Genomic DNA, 18511 nt, shown 5'->3' on the forward strand with positions numbered 1-18511 from the left:
TTTTCTGTATTTCACGGCTAAAGGATTTTTTTTGTGTTCTATTCATTTACCAACCATTTATTGAGCTTTGTATTAATCACTATAGGAGGTACAAAGATGAATGAGACACAACTACTGCTCTCACAGATACTTATACAAATAAATATAATATGAAAATCATTGTCATAGAAAAGGTAAGAGAAAAATATTATGGGAGTTCAAGTTGAGGAGGCCTCAGAATGACAGATCAGGCAAAATTGGCAGATTTCCACTTTAGGTAATCAAATTCTGAATACTAGAGTCACAGAGAATTCAATAAGTAAAATGCTGGCGGTTGGAGATGCATATATATCCACAGACTGGCAATGATCACTCTTAGCACCAGAGTTATTATCTATATATGGATGTAATTTGATAATTTAACAAAGAACTTTTGTAATATCATAGGAGTACAGCCTAGAAGATTTGAACAATTTCTGTAATTTGAACCTTTACGAATAAGGGTTCTTTTCTCCTCTCTGGTAGAAGATTATCTGGATGGACTCCAGGGTCTCCAAGTACACTGCCAAGTACTCCAAGTACAGTTTGAACATATGGTTCAAAGATGTGTTTTATCGGGCCAGGCACAGTGGCTCACGCCTGTAATCCCAGCACTTTGGGAGCCTGAGATGGCCGCACTGCGAGGTCAAGAGATTGAGATCATCCTGGCCAACATGGTGAAACCCCGTCTCTACTAAAAATACAAAAATCAGCTGGGCATGGTGGCGCATGCCTAAAATCCCAGCTACTCGGGAGGCTGAGGCAGGAGAATCGCTTGAACCACGGAGCCGGAGGTGGCAGTGAGTCAAGATCACACCACTGCACTCCAGCCTGGCGACAGAGATGTGTTTTTTCCTAGTTGCCCTGGACACAGACAACCAAACTTTTTTTCCACCTGTGTTAAGAAAAATATAGCTTTGGGGACTGTTACAACAGCTAGTCACCAGGAACTTGGAGACCATCTTTATACCTCTCTCTTCCTCTCCCCAATATTTATTCTGATTTAGGGAAAGTAAAGTTTTACTTATCACAATACAAAGGCCTAATAGATTAACTTAGTTTTATCAATCCTTCCTTGAAGCACATGATTCCCTCAATAACCACTATTTCTCTACATCATTTAGGGAAGATACAGCTCACATGAAACACAGAGGTACTTTCTGCCTGACCCCATCATAACTAGTTCCTTCTAAGGGCATCTAGTAATTGCAGCCCTGGCAGGACCACCTGAATGCAAGGAATCACAGTGCAGCATGGATCCATCTTGTTTCAGAGATTTCCTGCCACACCCACCAAGGTTATTTAACTCAGAACTCTAAGGGTTAAAACAGGTTTGATAAGGAGGAAAGAGAAAACATCATAGATGAAGCCATATAAACAGGTGCACTGGGGCACTAACTTCAACATAAAGTCAGATGCAGAACAGCTAGATTAAGAATAATGTAAACTCAAGGATCAGACAAATCTGTGTTCCTGATCCAGGCCTTGGGAAAGGTACCAATCTTATGGGAATACTTAGAATAGTTCCTATACCTAAGAGGGTTGCTGTGGGGCTAAATGATGTACAAACTACTTAGAATAGTGTTCAGTAAAGCAAGCACTATTGCAATCCAGTGATAAGCATAATGTATGTTTAAGTGTGATCAGGCACTAAGCTGTTAGGACCCACAGACTCCCATCCTGGGTCCTGTACTTCTGCAGGAGGGCTTGTACTTGTCTTGGTTCTCTTGGTTCAGATCAGCCTGGCACTTTCTTCTGTATCAGCCATGGGCTGTCAGACTCATTTTCTCAGTCACTCCTTAATTTTATCAGTTCCTATCAATTCTTCTCCAGTATTCCTGTTTCTATTGACATTGCAATTTGCTTTTGCACTATTCCATAAAAATCAAACACTTTTTAAACAGCCATAGGGAGCTACCCTACAGGCCTTCTTGATATTTCCTTTGACTGAAGGTGGAAAGAGCTATTTATAGTTTATAAAAGTTTTAATGAAAAAGTTTAGTACACAGTCTCTTCTCTCTCTGTGGATTTTCTTCCTTTCTCACTGTCATATCTCCCCTTGTAACTACAAAGCTGCAGGGTAAGAGTCAAGAGAGAACTGAGAACCCATGGTTACATAATGAAATATCAAAGATAAGGTTTACCAAACAGATTACAAAGATGACAAGAGATTTTACCACCATCAGCACACACAAGGAAACTTTAGTGAGTAGCAAATGCTAGAAGAGAGGAACACTCATCAAGAGTCAATTTTGCCAAAGCAAGCAAATAACTCTTCAAATAAAGAGTTGGCAGGCATACATTTCCAAAAAATTTGGGGGTGTTGTAAGATAATTGATGCCGATCAGGAAGCAGGAATCTGTCTTCTGAAATTTTACTAAACAAAATGTTCTATCTGATCAAAGAAGGAATAAAATTATGAAGCATCATCTTTCAAAATATACACAAATAATTGGTTTTCTTATTAAAATTTGGTGAATCACCCATGATGCATATTATCTATGTATAAAGAATCTATCCACATGTTAAATACCAGTCAGAAAAACCCACCAACATTCTGCTCTTCCTCTCATTTACAAAAGTATTTTACCTCTTTGTGGCGTAGCATAAAGTGCCACAACCAAGAAACTGTATTTTAATAGTAATGTAATTTATAGGTAGAATTCATTATTGTGCTATCATTGCAATTAGCAGGAAATTAAAATGAGCATGTAAACACTTACAAAACGTAGTATCAGAACGGTATAATTTTAACTAGAATTAATCCTATCGGAACAAACATCAAGTAAAACATCAAGTAGCATGAATCACCTAATTTTCTTTAAGTATTTAAGTACTTTTTAAATTGGCATATCCATGCAACACTTTTTTCTTTTTTTTTTTTTCTTTTTTTTTTTTTGAGACAGAGTCTTGCTCTGTCGCCCAGGCTGGAGTGCAGTGACGTGATCTCAGCTCACTGCAAGCTCCACCTCCTGGGTTCACACCATTCTCTTGCCTCAGCCTCCCGAGTAGCTGGGACTACAGGCGCCCGCCACCATACCTGCCTAATTTTTTGTATTTTTAGTAGAGACGGGATTTCACCATGTTAGCCAGGATGGCCTCCATCTCCTGACCTCGTGCTCCACCTGCCTCAGCCTCCCAAAGTGCTGGGATTACAGGCGTGAGCCACCGCTCCCGGCCGCAACATTTCTTTTTAAGTGGAAGTAATTACTTGGAAAAGTTATTTGATTCTTTTAATACTATTTAGATATTCTAAAAGAATTAGAGTAACAGAACTTTCACCAATTTTGTTTCAGACATATAATTGTGTAAAATTTTTATTCTGAAATTACTTCTGGGTTTATAGAAAATCTCACACGGGGCAGTTCAGCTCCATATAATTCAAAGGCACTATGTAACATCCGAAAAGCTAAAGAAGAAAGCACATTGTAACTGCACTGAAATCTGATGCTTTATAAAAAGATTTTTTAGGCCAAATACAGTAGCTCACACCTATAATCCCAACACTTTGGGAGGCCAAGGCAGCAGAACTGCTTGAGGACAGGAGTTCAAGACCAGGCTGGCCAACACAGCAAGACCCCATCTCTACAAAAATAAAGATTTTTTTTAGCACCACCATGCAAAAAGTGCTATCTCGTTCAATGACAATTTTCTCATGTTTATAGTGACTGTATATATTAAAGCTAAGAATTTCCTCAGGTAAATCATGTCTTCTTTTTAACAAAGAAGAAAAAGGGAATAAAACTATCATTATTCCCAAAGTTGTCTCCTACTTTAAATCTACCTTGATTCTGAACCGCTCTCAGCTGCTACTCCATTTCTCTGTTCCTCTTCATACCAAAATTCCTCAGAAAGAGGATTCGATCCCAACTGGTTCCACTTCCTCAGTCCATTCATTCTTAAACCCATTTTAATCAGATTTCTGTCCTCTCTACTCCACTAAAGGTCAGCAAACCTCCTCAATGGCAATACCAGTGGGCAATTCCCAGATCTCATCTGAACCTCTCAGCAGCATCTGACACAATTGATCACCTCCTCCTTCCTGAAAAGTTTTCTTCACTTTGACTCCAAATACCACACCCCCGTAGTTTTCCTCCTACTTCACTGGCTCTGCCTCCTCAGAATCCTTTGCTGGACACTCTTCCCTTCCCAACCTATAAACACATGTGTCCCAGGATGGGGACCTTGGGCCTCTTGCCATCTCTGCCTATACTCCCTCTTTAGGTAACTCTTATCCTAACCTCTTCCTTAAGTACCATCAGTAAACTGAGGGTTCCCAATTTTGTATTTCCAGGTCCTACCTTTCCCTCATCCTCAGACTCACATATCCAAATATTTATGTGACAACTCCTTTAGGATATATAATAGGAATCTTAAACTTAAGCTGTACAAAACAGCTGAGGTGGGCGGATCACTTGAGGCCAGGAGTTTGAGAGAAGCCTGGCCAAAATACAAAAATTAACCAGGCATGGTGGGGCATGCCTGTAATCCCAGCTACTTGGGAGGCTGAGGCACAAGAATCACTTGAACCCAGAAGGCGGAGGTTGCAGTGAGCTGAGGTTGTGCCACTGCAATCTAGCCTGGGCAACTGAGCCAGTCTCTGTCTCAAAAAAAAAAAAAAAGTACAAAACCAAATCAAATTCCTGATTCCATAACCTCTCAAAACACTGCTCCTCCTTCTGATATTCCCCCATCTCAATATGATCCTACCTTTACATCACTCAAATTTCTCTAGTGAAAAACTTCAGAATCCTTGATTGTATTCTGCTACCCTATATCCACTCCAACAAGCTAGTTCCCTTGGCTCTCTTTTCAGAACATACTTAAATCCCACTACTTCTCAGCAGCTCCACTGCTCCCATCCTAATACAGGCGACCATTACATCTCACCTAGATGATGACCACAGCCCCCTAACTGGTCTTTCTGCTGCTATTCTCACATTCTTCTTTCCGACGCAGTCCACATTCTACACGACAGGTAGGGTTTTTTAAATTATCACCATCCTGCTCAAAAGCTCAAACAGCTTCTGCCTTGGAGTAAATTGCTACATCCCAACCAGGACCAGCAAGGTACGACCTCTCTGACCTTCTCCCCCGGACCCTTTGCTCATTGTACTCCAGCCACCATGAACTCCTTCCTGTTCCTTAAGAACACTAAGCCCTCTATACTCAAGGCTGTTGCACCCTCCTCCTGAAACATTCTTCCTCAGATATTCCCATGGTTTGCTCCCTCCCTTCTTTCACATCTACACTCACATGTCACCTTCTCAGAAATGCCTTCCCTGACCATTTATCAACACCCATCTCCCATCCCTTTTTCCCCTTTCCTTGCTTTTGTTTATATTCCTCAGAAATTCAGCCTGGTCATATCTGTTTATTATCTGCCTGCCATCCCCACTTGTGTAAAAGCTCCTTGGTAGCAGAGATTTGTCTGTCTTGCTCAATCTCAAATCTCCAGGGCCAAGAACTGTGACTGGTAAATAGTAGATGCTCAGTAAACATTTGTTGAATGAATATATGAATAAATCACTTCTATACTCTTACCATTGTTACCAAGGTAGAGAACATTTCAATTGTTTATTACTTTTAATATACATGGCATATTAAATATTAAATATTTTTCAAGTTATATTTTTAGGACCTCATAATGTCAGGGGATTTCTAGGCAGAAAGAGCAGCTTCAGCAAATAAATGAGGTAGAAAATATTACAACATATTTAAGGGAATACAGAAAATTCCCTACAAGAAATCTGGGCAAAGTGTGGGAGAAGCAAGGAGCACAGGTGAAAGACGAAGTGTAGATAAGGCTGAAAGCAAGACAAAGGGCAATCATGAAGGGTCCTGTGTGCCCGCCTGAGTTGAGTGTCATCTTGTAGGCAACAGGGTGTCATAAGCAGGGAAACAGCAATCAAAATTTCATTTGGGAAGAATTATTCTGATCACATAAGATTATATAACTCACATATCATGTCTGTTCTTAGTTGAAGTAGCAGCTTAGCTGTTCCAGATCCACACACAGATAAGACATATAAGCATACAAGTCTTAAATGATTATTTATTCCCTTATCATTCATACCTAAAAGGCATTCATAGTTTCTTGCTCACAAACCTTCACCTGATCTATTTTCCCATGAAATATTTTCTCAGCATGTTCTCATTTGAATATTTTCAATTTTTAATCAATTAACTCTTCAGTTTAAGAACACTTACATGACAGTCCTTAATTAATGCACACAAATTCCTATGCATGCAGTTTATCAGTTAACTTATAATATTAAATGTTAATACTACATTGAATGTAAAATATTCAAAAAGAAAATTCAATTATAGTTATTTTAATTAGTAAAAATCTGGTGGTATCTGATTATTAAGATACCAAAATAGTTTATTCAATACAAACTTCAAATTAAAGTAAAATAAAGTTCAGTTGGTCTAGACAAGGGGCATACTAAAAGTCCTGTATTTTTATGGTTAAAAAATAGGTTTGATTTCAATAACTAATATTTACTAGCATAAAGAAGTTTAGTATCAAATACATATTGTCAGTTTACTACGCTTAATTTGTAATCAAATGGCATTCAATTCAAGTTAAATGGGTATATTTTAACTGTTTTTTTTAAATTCCTTATTTGCCTTCTATTCCTCTTTGCTGCTTCTGTTTCCTTAGTATTTACACTGTAATCATTACTTTTCCCTCTTAACCTTACAGCTTACTCTTAACATCTTATTTGATAGTTATTCCATCTTTGACTGCTTCACAAAATCACATAATGAACACCTACACATCAGGCACAGTGCCAAGCCCCATGGCACAAAGATAATAAAAGGTAAGCTCTCTACCCTGAAGCAGACTCTAACTAATCACAGTCATCCAGTCTTCCTTCCTTCCCACCTCTTGAACATCCACATGTCATCGACTATCCCTTTAATTACATGACCTACCTAAATCTTCTTTTATCTCCTCACCCAAATGACTTAATTCCAACAACATACTTGTGCCTCCTCAATGATATTTCTTACACTAGCCTCTTTATACTGTAAGTCCATTTTAAAAAGCAGCAAAATAAATCAAGGACCAAGGTGTCATATTAGAGCCATCTTAAACAACTTCTCTGCTCAGCAAGTTTACGATTAATACCAAATCAGAGAGGATCTAGAAAGAGGATCATTACGATGAATGAACAAAGAATATAAATACACAGAGCAACCATTTCCAACAAAGGCAGAAGACCCAATATCAATAACTAAGTAGATGTTCTGTCGCTGGGACTTAGGAGCACAGAATCCACTGAGGCCAATGAATTGGATCTAGGGACAAAGAAGCAACACAGCACAGTTACTTGGTAGTACAAATTAGTTCAATTTCTGCTCTCCCGGTCTACTTACCTGAACAAGCTTTTCCTGGAAGTTCCCAACAACACAGCCGTGCATGTGTGGTATTACAGGGAAAGGCAAAAACAAAGATGCCTGCATAAGCTATTCATTATAAAGACATAAGGTATGGAAAAATGAGGAAACCTCTGATGATGTCTATCTCCCGCTGGTAGAACTTACCTAGTAGGTGCTAACCTTGGCAAGCTTCATTCAAATCTGTGTTGGTATCACAGACTAGGGTCTATTCCAGGTCAAGACTCATCATCAGCTTATACAACTTCTGTTCAATAAATATTTAAGTATGAAGGAGAGCAGATGTTTTAAATTTTAAAAATGACCTTTAGACATCAATCTTAATATTTACATTCCACAGAAGTATTCTCATTTTAAATACCTTTGGGAAGAATACACAGAGCAACCATTTCAAGATGGAAAAAAGCAAATATGTATAAAATGTGAAGTACTTCCTATAACAGCATGAAAAAGAAACCAGGCTTTTCACACACAGGCCAAAAGATGGATTCTTTCATTCATGTGCTTCACATTTTTATGCACCTTTTCCTAGTACATCCCACAAGCTACAGAACCCTACTGGCAAAATGCTTTACTCTGGGAAGAATTTTTTTTTTTAACTGATGGAAGAAATGGCCTGAATTTAAAGCAGTTTTTCTTTCTCATCCGACCAGTGCGGTAACTTGTATGCAAAATATAATGAAAAGTGGAAGTCACCTGCCCCAGCCTCCCAAAGTTCTGGGATTACAGGCATGAGCCACCGCACCCAACCACAATAGCCCATTTTAGCAAATATAACCATATGTGTCATTTACTTTAAAAGTATCCTTTGGAAATAAATAAATTACATATATAATTTATTCCTGCCCTAGTCCTGGGACAGGAAGCAGAGAACAGAAAGACCCCATCATGGCCCGCCAGCATAGTCTCCACCAGGCAGAGCCCTCACGCATTCTTCTTAGTCCATATCATTAGTCTGCTGACAGCTGAAAAACTAAACGTGGCCCGTAAATGGTTTTTGGCTCTTAAGGGATATCGGTGTACAGTATGTCAAAGGTGGTATAGAAGTCAATATATAAAAATTAAAAACTCCTACAAGACTGATTTTCCTGAGTGGCTTATAAGCTAATTCTTTAATTAACACAGAAACAGAGTTTCAAAAATATTTAGGCAATTGTGGTATCATTTTGAAATAAACACACAGCCATCCAAAGTTGATAATACTTGAAAAATAAGTCCTTGGAATACACAAATGTAATGGAATGTCTGGGTATATCTGTCTGAAAACCAAACCAATATAACACACAAAAAATATGCTCTTGTCTTACAGAAAAAGAAGCATTCGACGGACCAACGATATAAGAAGAAAAGCCAGGAATACTGGTTGTCAAATATTTGCAATCAAATGTATCTTTAAAACAATTACAGATGCAAAACACATATATTTCGCAGATTGGAGCACACCATATTTCATTTACCTTTATTTTTTATACCTTTAAGTATAGCACACACTTGGAATAGGACAACTTATGTATGTAGAAAATGCACTTTCCTCTCAAACTCACTCATCTGAAATAAAACTGCTTATCTCCTGCCCCACAACTATCATGAAATCAACTCCTTCACAGCACTCCCAAACCTCACTTATGGTAATTACATCCTCCAAATTATTCAGACCCAATGTCTTGATAACTCTAATTTGATATCCAATCTGTTGGCAAATACTTCTGGCTCTACCATCAAAATGAATTAAAAATCCAACCACTTCTCAATGTCTCCAGTGTAGCCACCGTAGTTGGATGGTGGTGATCTACCATCATCTTGCAGATTATTGTAGTTGCCTCTCACTGGTTTCCTGCTACTACCTACTGTCTTCTTCTCAGCATAGCTGAGAAAGTCATCTTTTTGAAATAGAAGCGACGTCACTTCACTCTGCCTGAAAACTTCCAATCGTTTCCCATCTCGTTCAGAATAAAGGCCAATTTTACAGCAGCCTACAAGGCCCTGTGAAATGTAGCTCACGTTTCTGAAAAATTCCTACTACTCTCCCCTTACTCTTCTCTATCCACAACAGCCTCCTTGCCATTCTCTCTGCCTGAAACACCATTCTCCTGTGCAGCCACATGGGTCACTTCTTCATGGCCTCCAAGTCTATGCCTACAAGTCACCTTTTCTGTGAAGTCTTCCCTGACCATCCTATTTAAAATGACAAACTTTCCTATACCCTCCCTCTATTTTTTTCCACAGTACTTACCACCCTCATACAAACAAATTTTACCTACGTCTTTATTACCTGCCTCTCTTCACGGCTAAGTTCCGGGAGGGTAGGACTGTTTTGTCCACAGTTGAACCCTCATGGTCCATAACTGAGATAAACACACACTAGATGTTCAATAAATATTTGTGAATAAAATTATTTCTCTCCATAAAACGCCAAATTGTGTGACCAAACAGGGAGTATATGTTAATGTTTTTATAAAATATTTTCAAGTAATTATTACTATGAGTAAGAATAAAATAGAAAATCACAATACAAAACACATAGAGGACTTGTCTGAACTGAGCACCAAGGGAATGGTTTTCACATTTCTAATTAAACTTATCATTGTTTATTCTGTTTTACTTTAATTTGCTTACTTTCTAAAGTAATCTTTGTCAAAATGAATGCTTAGAAGTATAATTGTTTTCATTCTTTTTCTTTTGCTCTTACATATCACGATACAAAAATTATTTTATTACAACCACGGAGAAAATTCTCTACATTTGCCATATTATCAATTTTTAAATTCCATAATAATTTTATTTTAAATTAATATATGTTGTGGCTCATAAAATGACACACAGCTAAAGGATTCCTCATTCTGTAGCTAGAGAACGCCATCTGGCTCAATATGAGAGAAACCACACTATTATACTGAATACTGTTATAAACACAATCTTTCGTGTTTCTAAAGAAACTTCCTGCTAAGATGAAATAAATTAAGTTGTGGTATTTTATTTAATAATACTTTATAAACAAAAAGTACACAGACATAGTGAAAGAAGTTAATAGTAAAATATTGACAATAATAATGGTTATTTCTAAGTATTTTACAGGTATTGCCATATTTAATCTGTACAAGAATCCCTTAAGGAAGGCAGGTACTATTTTTAATCCCATTTTACAGATGTGAAACCTGGGGCACTAAAAAGATCGGCCACCAAACAGAATCCTAGTAAAGCTAGAATTCGAATATAGGCAGCCTGGTCCCAGAACCCACACACTTAAGTGTCACACAACCTGCCTCTTCTAAGACAGCAAACATTAAGCAAACTTACCTAATATGCCTTTCAGAGCATTAAAAATAGATTGAGATCTGCTTTATAGGGTTTACAGTCTAAAGATGTGGACCCTCAATTTTTGATGGTATACTACTTTATCAAAAATTATGCCTGGTACAAATGATCAGATTTTTCTAATGCAGTTTCTTAAGTACACAGAAGAAATATTTACTTTTTAAAAAGGTAAGCAAAAACTAAAATATAAGTTTGAGCATCAATATAGTAGTTAGACATCATAATGTAAGTCTCTTATATTAATCATGAAGCCTGAAATTCTATAAAAATTTTCTCAAAGGCCAATAATTTCCCTTCCTGTTATATCATCAAAGAATGATTTCCAAATAATTTGCAGTTTATTACAAACTTTCAAATTCCTCATCTATTCAGCAAACAACTATTAAGTCCTAGATGTGTTTTATGTCTCCAAAGTATTTAAGTTCCATACATTTTTCAAATGCTATTTTGAGTTCAAAATTCCCTGGAATTATGGAAAGATATAGGATTATGGAAACTCATTTTATAAATATTAAATACAAAAAGCAATCTGTTCACAGCAGTCATGTATTTCTTACCCTTCCCCAAGGAACAAATTTCTAGTCAGCAGCTAAACTAGTCTGGGCTAATGGTTTTCCCTGGGGTAGTATGAGAAGATCTAATTGTAAAAATGCCTTCAGTCTTTTTCTCCTCAAAGGAGGCCAAGGGCTCGCAGACTACACAGTTCAATTAAACATTTTCATTTTCATTCATTCATGCCCTTCCTCTCTCCCTCTCTTCCATTTTCTGCCATTCTTGCTCAATCTAAAGAGGTTCCCTACCCACACCCAGCCTCCCTGAATAGCCCTTCAGTCCATACATAAAACAAAGGACCCTGGTGATAACAGATAAAAATAAAAGTATTGATAGTATCTAATCTGTACCAGATAAAAAGAAAATCATAAATAAGCTAAATTAATCATTAAAACCAGCACCATTATCTTCTTTCTATGGCTCCTGAAAGTAAACACAAATTCCTTTAAGAGCTCCACAAGTCTCTTTCCACCTCTTCAACCACATTCAGCTGTATCTGCTTATTCTTGAGCACCAGAATTCAAGATAACTACAACTGCAGTATTGATACCGTATTCTAACTGCCTGCTGACCTGTCTGAAAACTGAGGGTACTGACAGTGGAGGAGAGGTGGAGGACACAGCTCAAGCTCCACAAAGGCAAACACCGTGGGAGGGCCAGGGACTGTTCTTTCTGGTTTACTAACCACTCCAACCCAAAGCTGAACACAAAGTCTCACAGAGCACAGTTATTTTGCTGGGTGGGAGAGAGGAAAGGAGAGAGAAAAGGGAAGCGAGGGACTCTGAAAATTCATTATGGCTTGTGGGTGGGCAGAGTAATATAATCACATTGTAAATATTGTTTCTACATATGAATGCTGTTCTAAACTGTCTCTGAAGTCAGCACTGACTACACCAAGGGAGATTATAATGCCTGCTATATCAGAAATCCCGTTTTGGGACATTCTCCCACTAGGTCACTAAGTATGACAGCTTTTATTACACTGCCATAACAAACTTTAAATATGTCATGGAATATCTTTTCTAGTTTACTTTTGTAATAATCTGTTAGCAGCAGTTTTTTGTTAATACCTCTTACTGTCATTGCCCATTAATTACTACCTAGGTGCTTTAACGTGCATCCTTAAGTCATTTCCGTTTGCTCTATAAATAATAAAAAAAATTTTTTATAAAACAGAAATTATTAAAGATATTTTGAATAATGCAATTTAAAAATAGTGACATATAGCAAAGGCTAATTATGACCCTAAGAGAAAAAGATTAAATCATCAAGTTAAGTTTCTTCAATATGATCGTAAGATGATGGGCTTTTTCCTTTTATATTTCCATTTCTTATTTAATTTCTCAGGTGTCAATACTGACTGCCATTAGAAATCTGTATTCACTGCTCTATGACTGATCTCAGGCGTCAAAACCAGATATTGAGTGTCCATCAGAAATCTCTGAAACAATCATTTTATTAGATGTAGGAACAGGTCATAGGAATGTGTGTTCTGACTGCTACGATAACCACAGTCCAACCTGGATCTCTTGAACTTGCCTCCTAATACTTCCCTTACAGCCTGAGCCTTTTACTTTATACTTTGTCATTCTAATATTATTCGTATTGATTTAGGTGACACCGAGGAAAAAAGAAATCATAATTCTAAGTCACATTTCTCACTTGTCAAATCTTGCGGTTTAAATCAAGTATTTATTGTCTGTCTTCTCTGTCCTTCAGCAGTTATCAACACTTTTAGCTGCAGCAACTGTTCCTATTTGCTTTAGACCATCATCAAAAGAAAGAGGCCACTATTCCACAGTTTTATTTATCAGGGTACCTCAGAAATTGCTTTTACACTACAAGTTGTTTCCCAAGATTAATATAATGTATTTCTCTTTCAAATGTCTTTCAAAATATGTAAACAGCTTTTAAAGGTAAAATGCTATTTTTAAATAACTGAAATCCTTCTTGTGGGGTGAGAAGGAGACTCTTACCCAAAAGTATCACAGATGAAAACTTTCTGCCTTGTTTTCAAGACCCTCTGAAAACCTAGCATATCACTTCCCCATTTCCCCATCTCATTACACATTTAGTCATTAATACGTATCTAGATCCATTATTATCCTCATATCCCTTAATTATTTCTCCTTTCAGTACTACTGTTTCCATCTTTTCCCCTTGTTCAAAAAGCCCTCCTTTTCCATCTTCTATCAAACCAAAACCCTACTCACCCTTGGTAGCCTTCTAAATAAAGCTTTTTCTCACAGTTCTTGTTTTAATTAGCCTTCTTCAACCCAAAAGTCCAGAAGTTCAGACCTGCTTCTTAGCCTAACTTTTAGACCAGCCCTAAATAGACCCTTAACTCTGGTCAGTTAATATAATAGACTCATGTTGAGGATGATTTTTTAGGTTTAAGAAAAAAGAACATATTTGGCTACCCTACACATCCCTCAAATCTCCCTACTTCTCATGTTTACATTTTACAGCCCACTCAAATCATGGGTTAGAAAATAGGGAAATCTTTTTTTGAATAAATTACCCCTCTGTTCTGATGTGGATGATTTGATCTACTTGAAAGTTAACATTTCTAAGTTGCATAAGTCACAGCTGCTGCTTAAAAAAAAATTCAATCACAACTAGATCATGTATTCACACATTAGAGGCAGTCACATGAATGAGTTTTTAAGTCTTTTATTCCTCTCTGGTCTTTAGTTCACAAACAATTTGCTATTTGGTTAGAGTTTTTCATCTTCTCTTGCTCATACAATATAATTGAACCACATTACTCACTTAAAATTCACTTTAAGCACACTGGAATGTTTAACATATGAAAACTTTTAATCAAAGACAAAAAGAGTTCCATTGATTCTCCCAACAAATCGTTATCTCAGGATTAATGGCCACGGTAGGAATTTGGACTTAACCACTTTCCGCCAATCTTACTTTTAGACAATCACAGAAATACTCCTATTTCATCTTATGCACTCTATATTATGCATTCTGGTTAATTCATTTAGTTGACAATATTTGCCAGTACTTACGATAGGGAATGGGATACAGTGAGGAATAAGACAGAGTCCTTTTCTTTTACTAAGATAATACTGTCCTTCAATTTTCAACAGGGTCATCAAGAATAACACAGACTATGTCTTCCAGGAGCTTCTCAATGAAATAAACAAAACTATATTGTATAATTCATTTTTCATAATTCCCCAAATTCATTCTCATTAGAACATGGCTGACATTTTGATCGATAAGTCAAAGGCAGCTGAAATGGTAATGATCCAAGACTTCACACTGAATTAAACTGCCTTTTGAGAGGCACTGTAAAATGTTACCTAATTGGAAAAAGAAGGCAAAATACTTATTTAGAGATAAATGACCGAATATTTGGAAACCAAAGAAATTAACTGAAAAAACTACTGGAAACCAAAGAAAATTCAGTAGACTAACATCTAGAAAACTAAAAATCATCATAATAAGAATTAATATTTGTTAATTGAGAACTATGTATTAATCCCTTTAAAAGATCATCTCATTAAACAATTCTTATGAAGTAGCTACAATATCATCTTAAAGATGAAAACATTGAAGGAAATAACTTGTCCAAAAACACACACTATGCTGTGCTGTTTGTTAAACTCAATATGTAGAATAAAACAGCTTTCTTACGTACCAATACTAAAAGAGAAAATTTAGTTAAATAAAAAGTATAATCAAAATATCAACAAAAAGAAACATGAAGCATCAGGTAATAAATATTAATAAGAAATACACAGTACCTATAGGAGAAAAACTAGAAAATGTAAATAAGAAACAGAAGGAAAATGACTGGAGAGAGAACTTGTATTTGAACGGTAAGACTTGAATATTTTACATATATCAGTTCTTCCTAATTTCTAAATTCAATGCTGGCTAGGCATTGTGGCTCACACACTTGAAGCCAGGAGTTCAAGGGCAGACTGGGCAACAAAGCAAGACCTCATCTCTACAAAAAAAAAAAAAAAATTTAATTGGCTGGGCAAGATGGCATGCACTTGTAGTCCTAGCTAGTTGGGAAGCTGAGGCGGGAGGGTCACTTGAGTCCAGGAGTTTGAGGCTACAGTGAGCTATGACAGTGCCACTAACACTCCAGCCTGGGTGACAGAACAAGACTCTATCTCTAAAGAAATATAATAAATTAAATAAATTCAATACCGTGCTAATCAAAATCTCAACAGAAAATGTTTTAAATTTTGAAACAAATCATTCTAATGTTTACTGGAAGACTAATTGTATGATAAGTACATTATCATGCTTCAGTAAATAGAACAGGGTGGTACTGACACAGGAAAAGACAAATAATGTAATATCATCATAGAGATACAGGCCCAAGCATATATTAAGAATAATTTATGATAATGGCAACACTTTGAAGCAGTGGGGAAAAGATGGATTATTCAATAAATGCTACTGAGACAACGGGAAAGCAATGTGAAAGAAAAGGAGGGATGAATTCCCTACTCAATCCTTATACTAAAATAAATTTCAGGTAATTAAAACATGTAAATATAAAAGATGAAACTAGAGGTAAATATTTTTCTCATATTAGAATGGTGAAAACTGTTATAAACATACCCCAAAACCAGAAACCATAATAGGATGATTCCCTAAAAATGAAAAAAAAATCTATGCATAAAAACATATACATATTTAAAAGATGGAAAATTGGAAAAATAGTATTCACTATATATATGAAAATATGAATATATATATATGAAAGGCAAAGATTACTGTCCCTAGCAATACAATCAGCTCTTAAAAACAAGGAAACATATATATGTGCACTAGATACATGGGTGGGTAGATGGATAAATGAATGGATGGATGGATGGATGGACGGACAGACAGTTAAGTTTTAAAGAGCCATAAACATGATGTGATGGTTTTAAAATATGTACCCAAATTCTTTGATATGCCTCACTTCAAAAGGCAGATCTTAATTCCCTTCCCCTTTAGTATGGGCTGCAATAGGAAACTGTTGAAGTTGTTTACCTATATGGAGGGTGGAGACGTAGGAAAAGACTGGACAGGACACTAGAGGAAGTGACACTTCTCTGAGTATATCTTTTTGAATAGTTTGACTTTTTGAAACATGTTACTGTTATTGACATTCAAAAAATAAAGTTAAACCAACAAGGATGGGGAAGAAGGAATAAAACTGAAAGTAAACAAACAAATCCAAATTCTATTTCAAATGTGTAATATAGCCCCACTGCCACGAAGAATAAGGATAACTGTGAAGTGATGGATATGTTACCTGGTTTTACTGTAGTGATCATTTCTCATTATCTACATGTTTATAAAAACTTCATGTTGTACACATTAAATATATACAATAAAAGAACAATTTATGGAAGTTTATGAACACAGTATTCTTGATTGGAGGACATTCTTGGTCAAAATGGGAAGAGAACTATAAATAACTCTAAACTCTTTTTATTAGGTTTGATTTCGTAGTGCTACAGCACAACAATTCTGAAAGTACTTTAGATATACTACAGATTTTAGCAAACAAGTAAATATACTGAAGTCGTTGCGAGTTAGGGTTCTTACCATGGGAGAAATAAAAAACCTCTACAGGGATGGATTCAAATTAAGGTTATAAGTGGACACAATTTTAAAATATGTATGTGCACATGCATGTGCATATATACATATACATGCATGTGAATGTATATATGAATGCATATATATATATACACACATACACACGTATACATTTTCTAGCTCTATCTGCTCAAAGGCCCTAAAAGCAGATTCCCAGTACCAATGAACACATCTACCCAGAATTTGGTCTTTTGTGGTTTTTTTGGAGACAGAGTCTCGCTCTGTCGCCCAGGCTGGAGTGCAATATCACAATCTCGACTCACGGCAACCTCTGCCTCCCAGATTCAAGCAATTCTCCTGCCTCAGCCTCCCGAGTAGCCAGGATTACAGGCATGTGCCACCATGCCCAGCTAATTTTTGTATTTTTAGTAGAGATGGCGTTTCACCATGTTGGCCAGGCTGTTCTCAAACTCCTGACCTCAGGTGATCCGCCCGCCTTGGCCTCCCAGAGTGCTGGGATTACAGGCGTGAGCCACTGTGCCCAGCCCAGAATTTGGTTTCTAATAGCATTCTGCATGCAGAGGAATCAGGGTCCATGGGGAAATGCTGAAGCACAAAGGCATAAAATAAAAGCCTGTAAAATCTAGTTATGTCACAAAGTAGGAAGGTGCTAAAATAGTTGGGCATATCACAAAGACATAGGAGCCAACTTGAAGAGGCTCCTATTTGCCCATTCAGATAATCTGGGCACCAAAATTATCTTTAAAAACAGTAATTAATTATAAACCATTGCAGGCAAACAGGAATCTGTAAGTTCACACCAGAAATAAATGAATAAAGAAAGAAAGAAAAGATAGGGATCTTGTATGTGAGAAGGCCAAGGGTCAATTTGGAGGGAAATGTCATCATTTTGTAACCACCACAGTAAAGACAAATTGATGAATGCTAACTCTAGGGGAAATATTTTAATGAGGAGCAAGGTATCTGTATGGAATTAAACTGCCTCCCCACAGATTGCCCACAGTAGCAAGGGGAAAAAATAGCATAAAGAAATCGACTAACACCTTGACTAGATGATCAAAATTAGCATCAAAACTGAGAAGCAGATGGACACCATGTGCCTCCAGATGTGAAACCCTGAGGGCACAATATGTTACGTAACATTCCCGCTGGGAACACATAACCTAAAACTAAACAAGAGGAAACATTACATAAACATAACATGAGGGACATTCCATTTTTAAAAAAGACCTATATTTTAAAATGTCAATTCATAAATATAGAAGAAGGCTGAAGAACTATGCCAAATTAAAGGAGACTAAAAAGATATGACAAGTAAATGTAATGCATGATTCTACACTCGGTTCTGCACTGAGGTGAAAAGAAGCCATAAAAGGTGGTATTGGGTTAACTGACAGAAATGGAAAACAAACCATATAAAAGATAATAAGTATTGTATCTGAGGTTGATAACTTCAGATATGCTGAATAGGTATAAACATACTGAAGGTGATAACTGCACTGCATAATGTAAGTGGATATCTTTATCCCTAAGAAATATATACTATCTTATATGCAACTTATTCTCAAATAGTTCAAAAAAGAGACTATATGTCTACCTATCTATATACACACACATTAGACCGACA

At 36.6% G+C, this 18511-nt stretch overlaps 1 protein-coding gene across 5 annotated transcripts in view; it reads right to left on the reverse strand.

The window, feature by feature from the left end:
• The window catches only part of CDK14 (cyclin dependent kinase 14), a 600921-nt gene that overhangs the window by 500116 nt on the left and 82294 nt on the right, over positions 1-18511 (reverse strand). For 2 of the 5 annotated variants that reach the window (XM_058424892.1, XM_058424898.1), the window contains one exon: positions 14316-14612. The exons of the other annotated variants lie outside the window; for them this stretch is intronic. In XM_058424892.1, coding sequence (XP_058280875.1) covers positions 14316-14402 — 87 coding nt within the window. In that variant the 5' untranslated portion in view covers positions 14403-14612. The remainder of the gene's footprint in view (positions 1-14315; positions 14613-18511) is intronic. 5 annotated transcript variants of the gene reach the window in all.

Source organism: Hylobates moloch, unplaced genomic scaffold, assembly GCF_009828535.3.
Source record: "Hylobates moloch isolate HMO894 unplaced genomic scaffold, HMol_V3 SCAFFOLD_1, whole genome shotgun sequence".
Lineage (NCBI taxonomy): Eukaryota > Metazoa > Chordata > Mammalia > Primates > Hylobatidae > Hylobates > Hylobates moloch.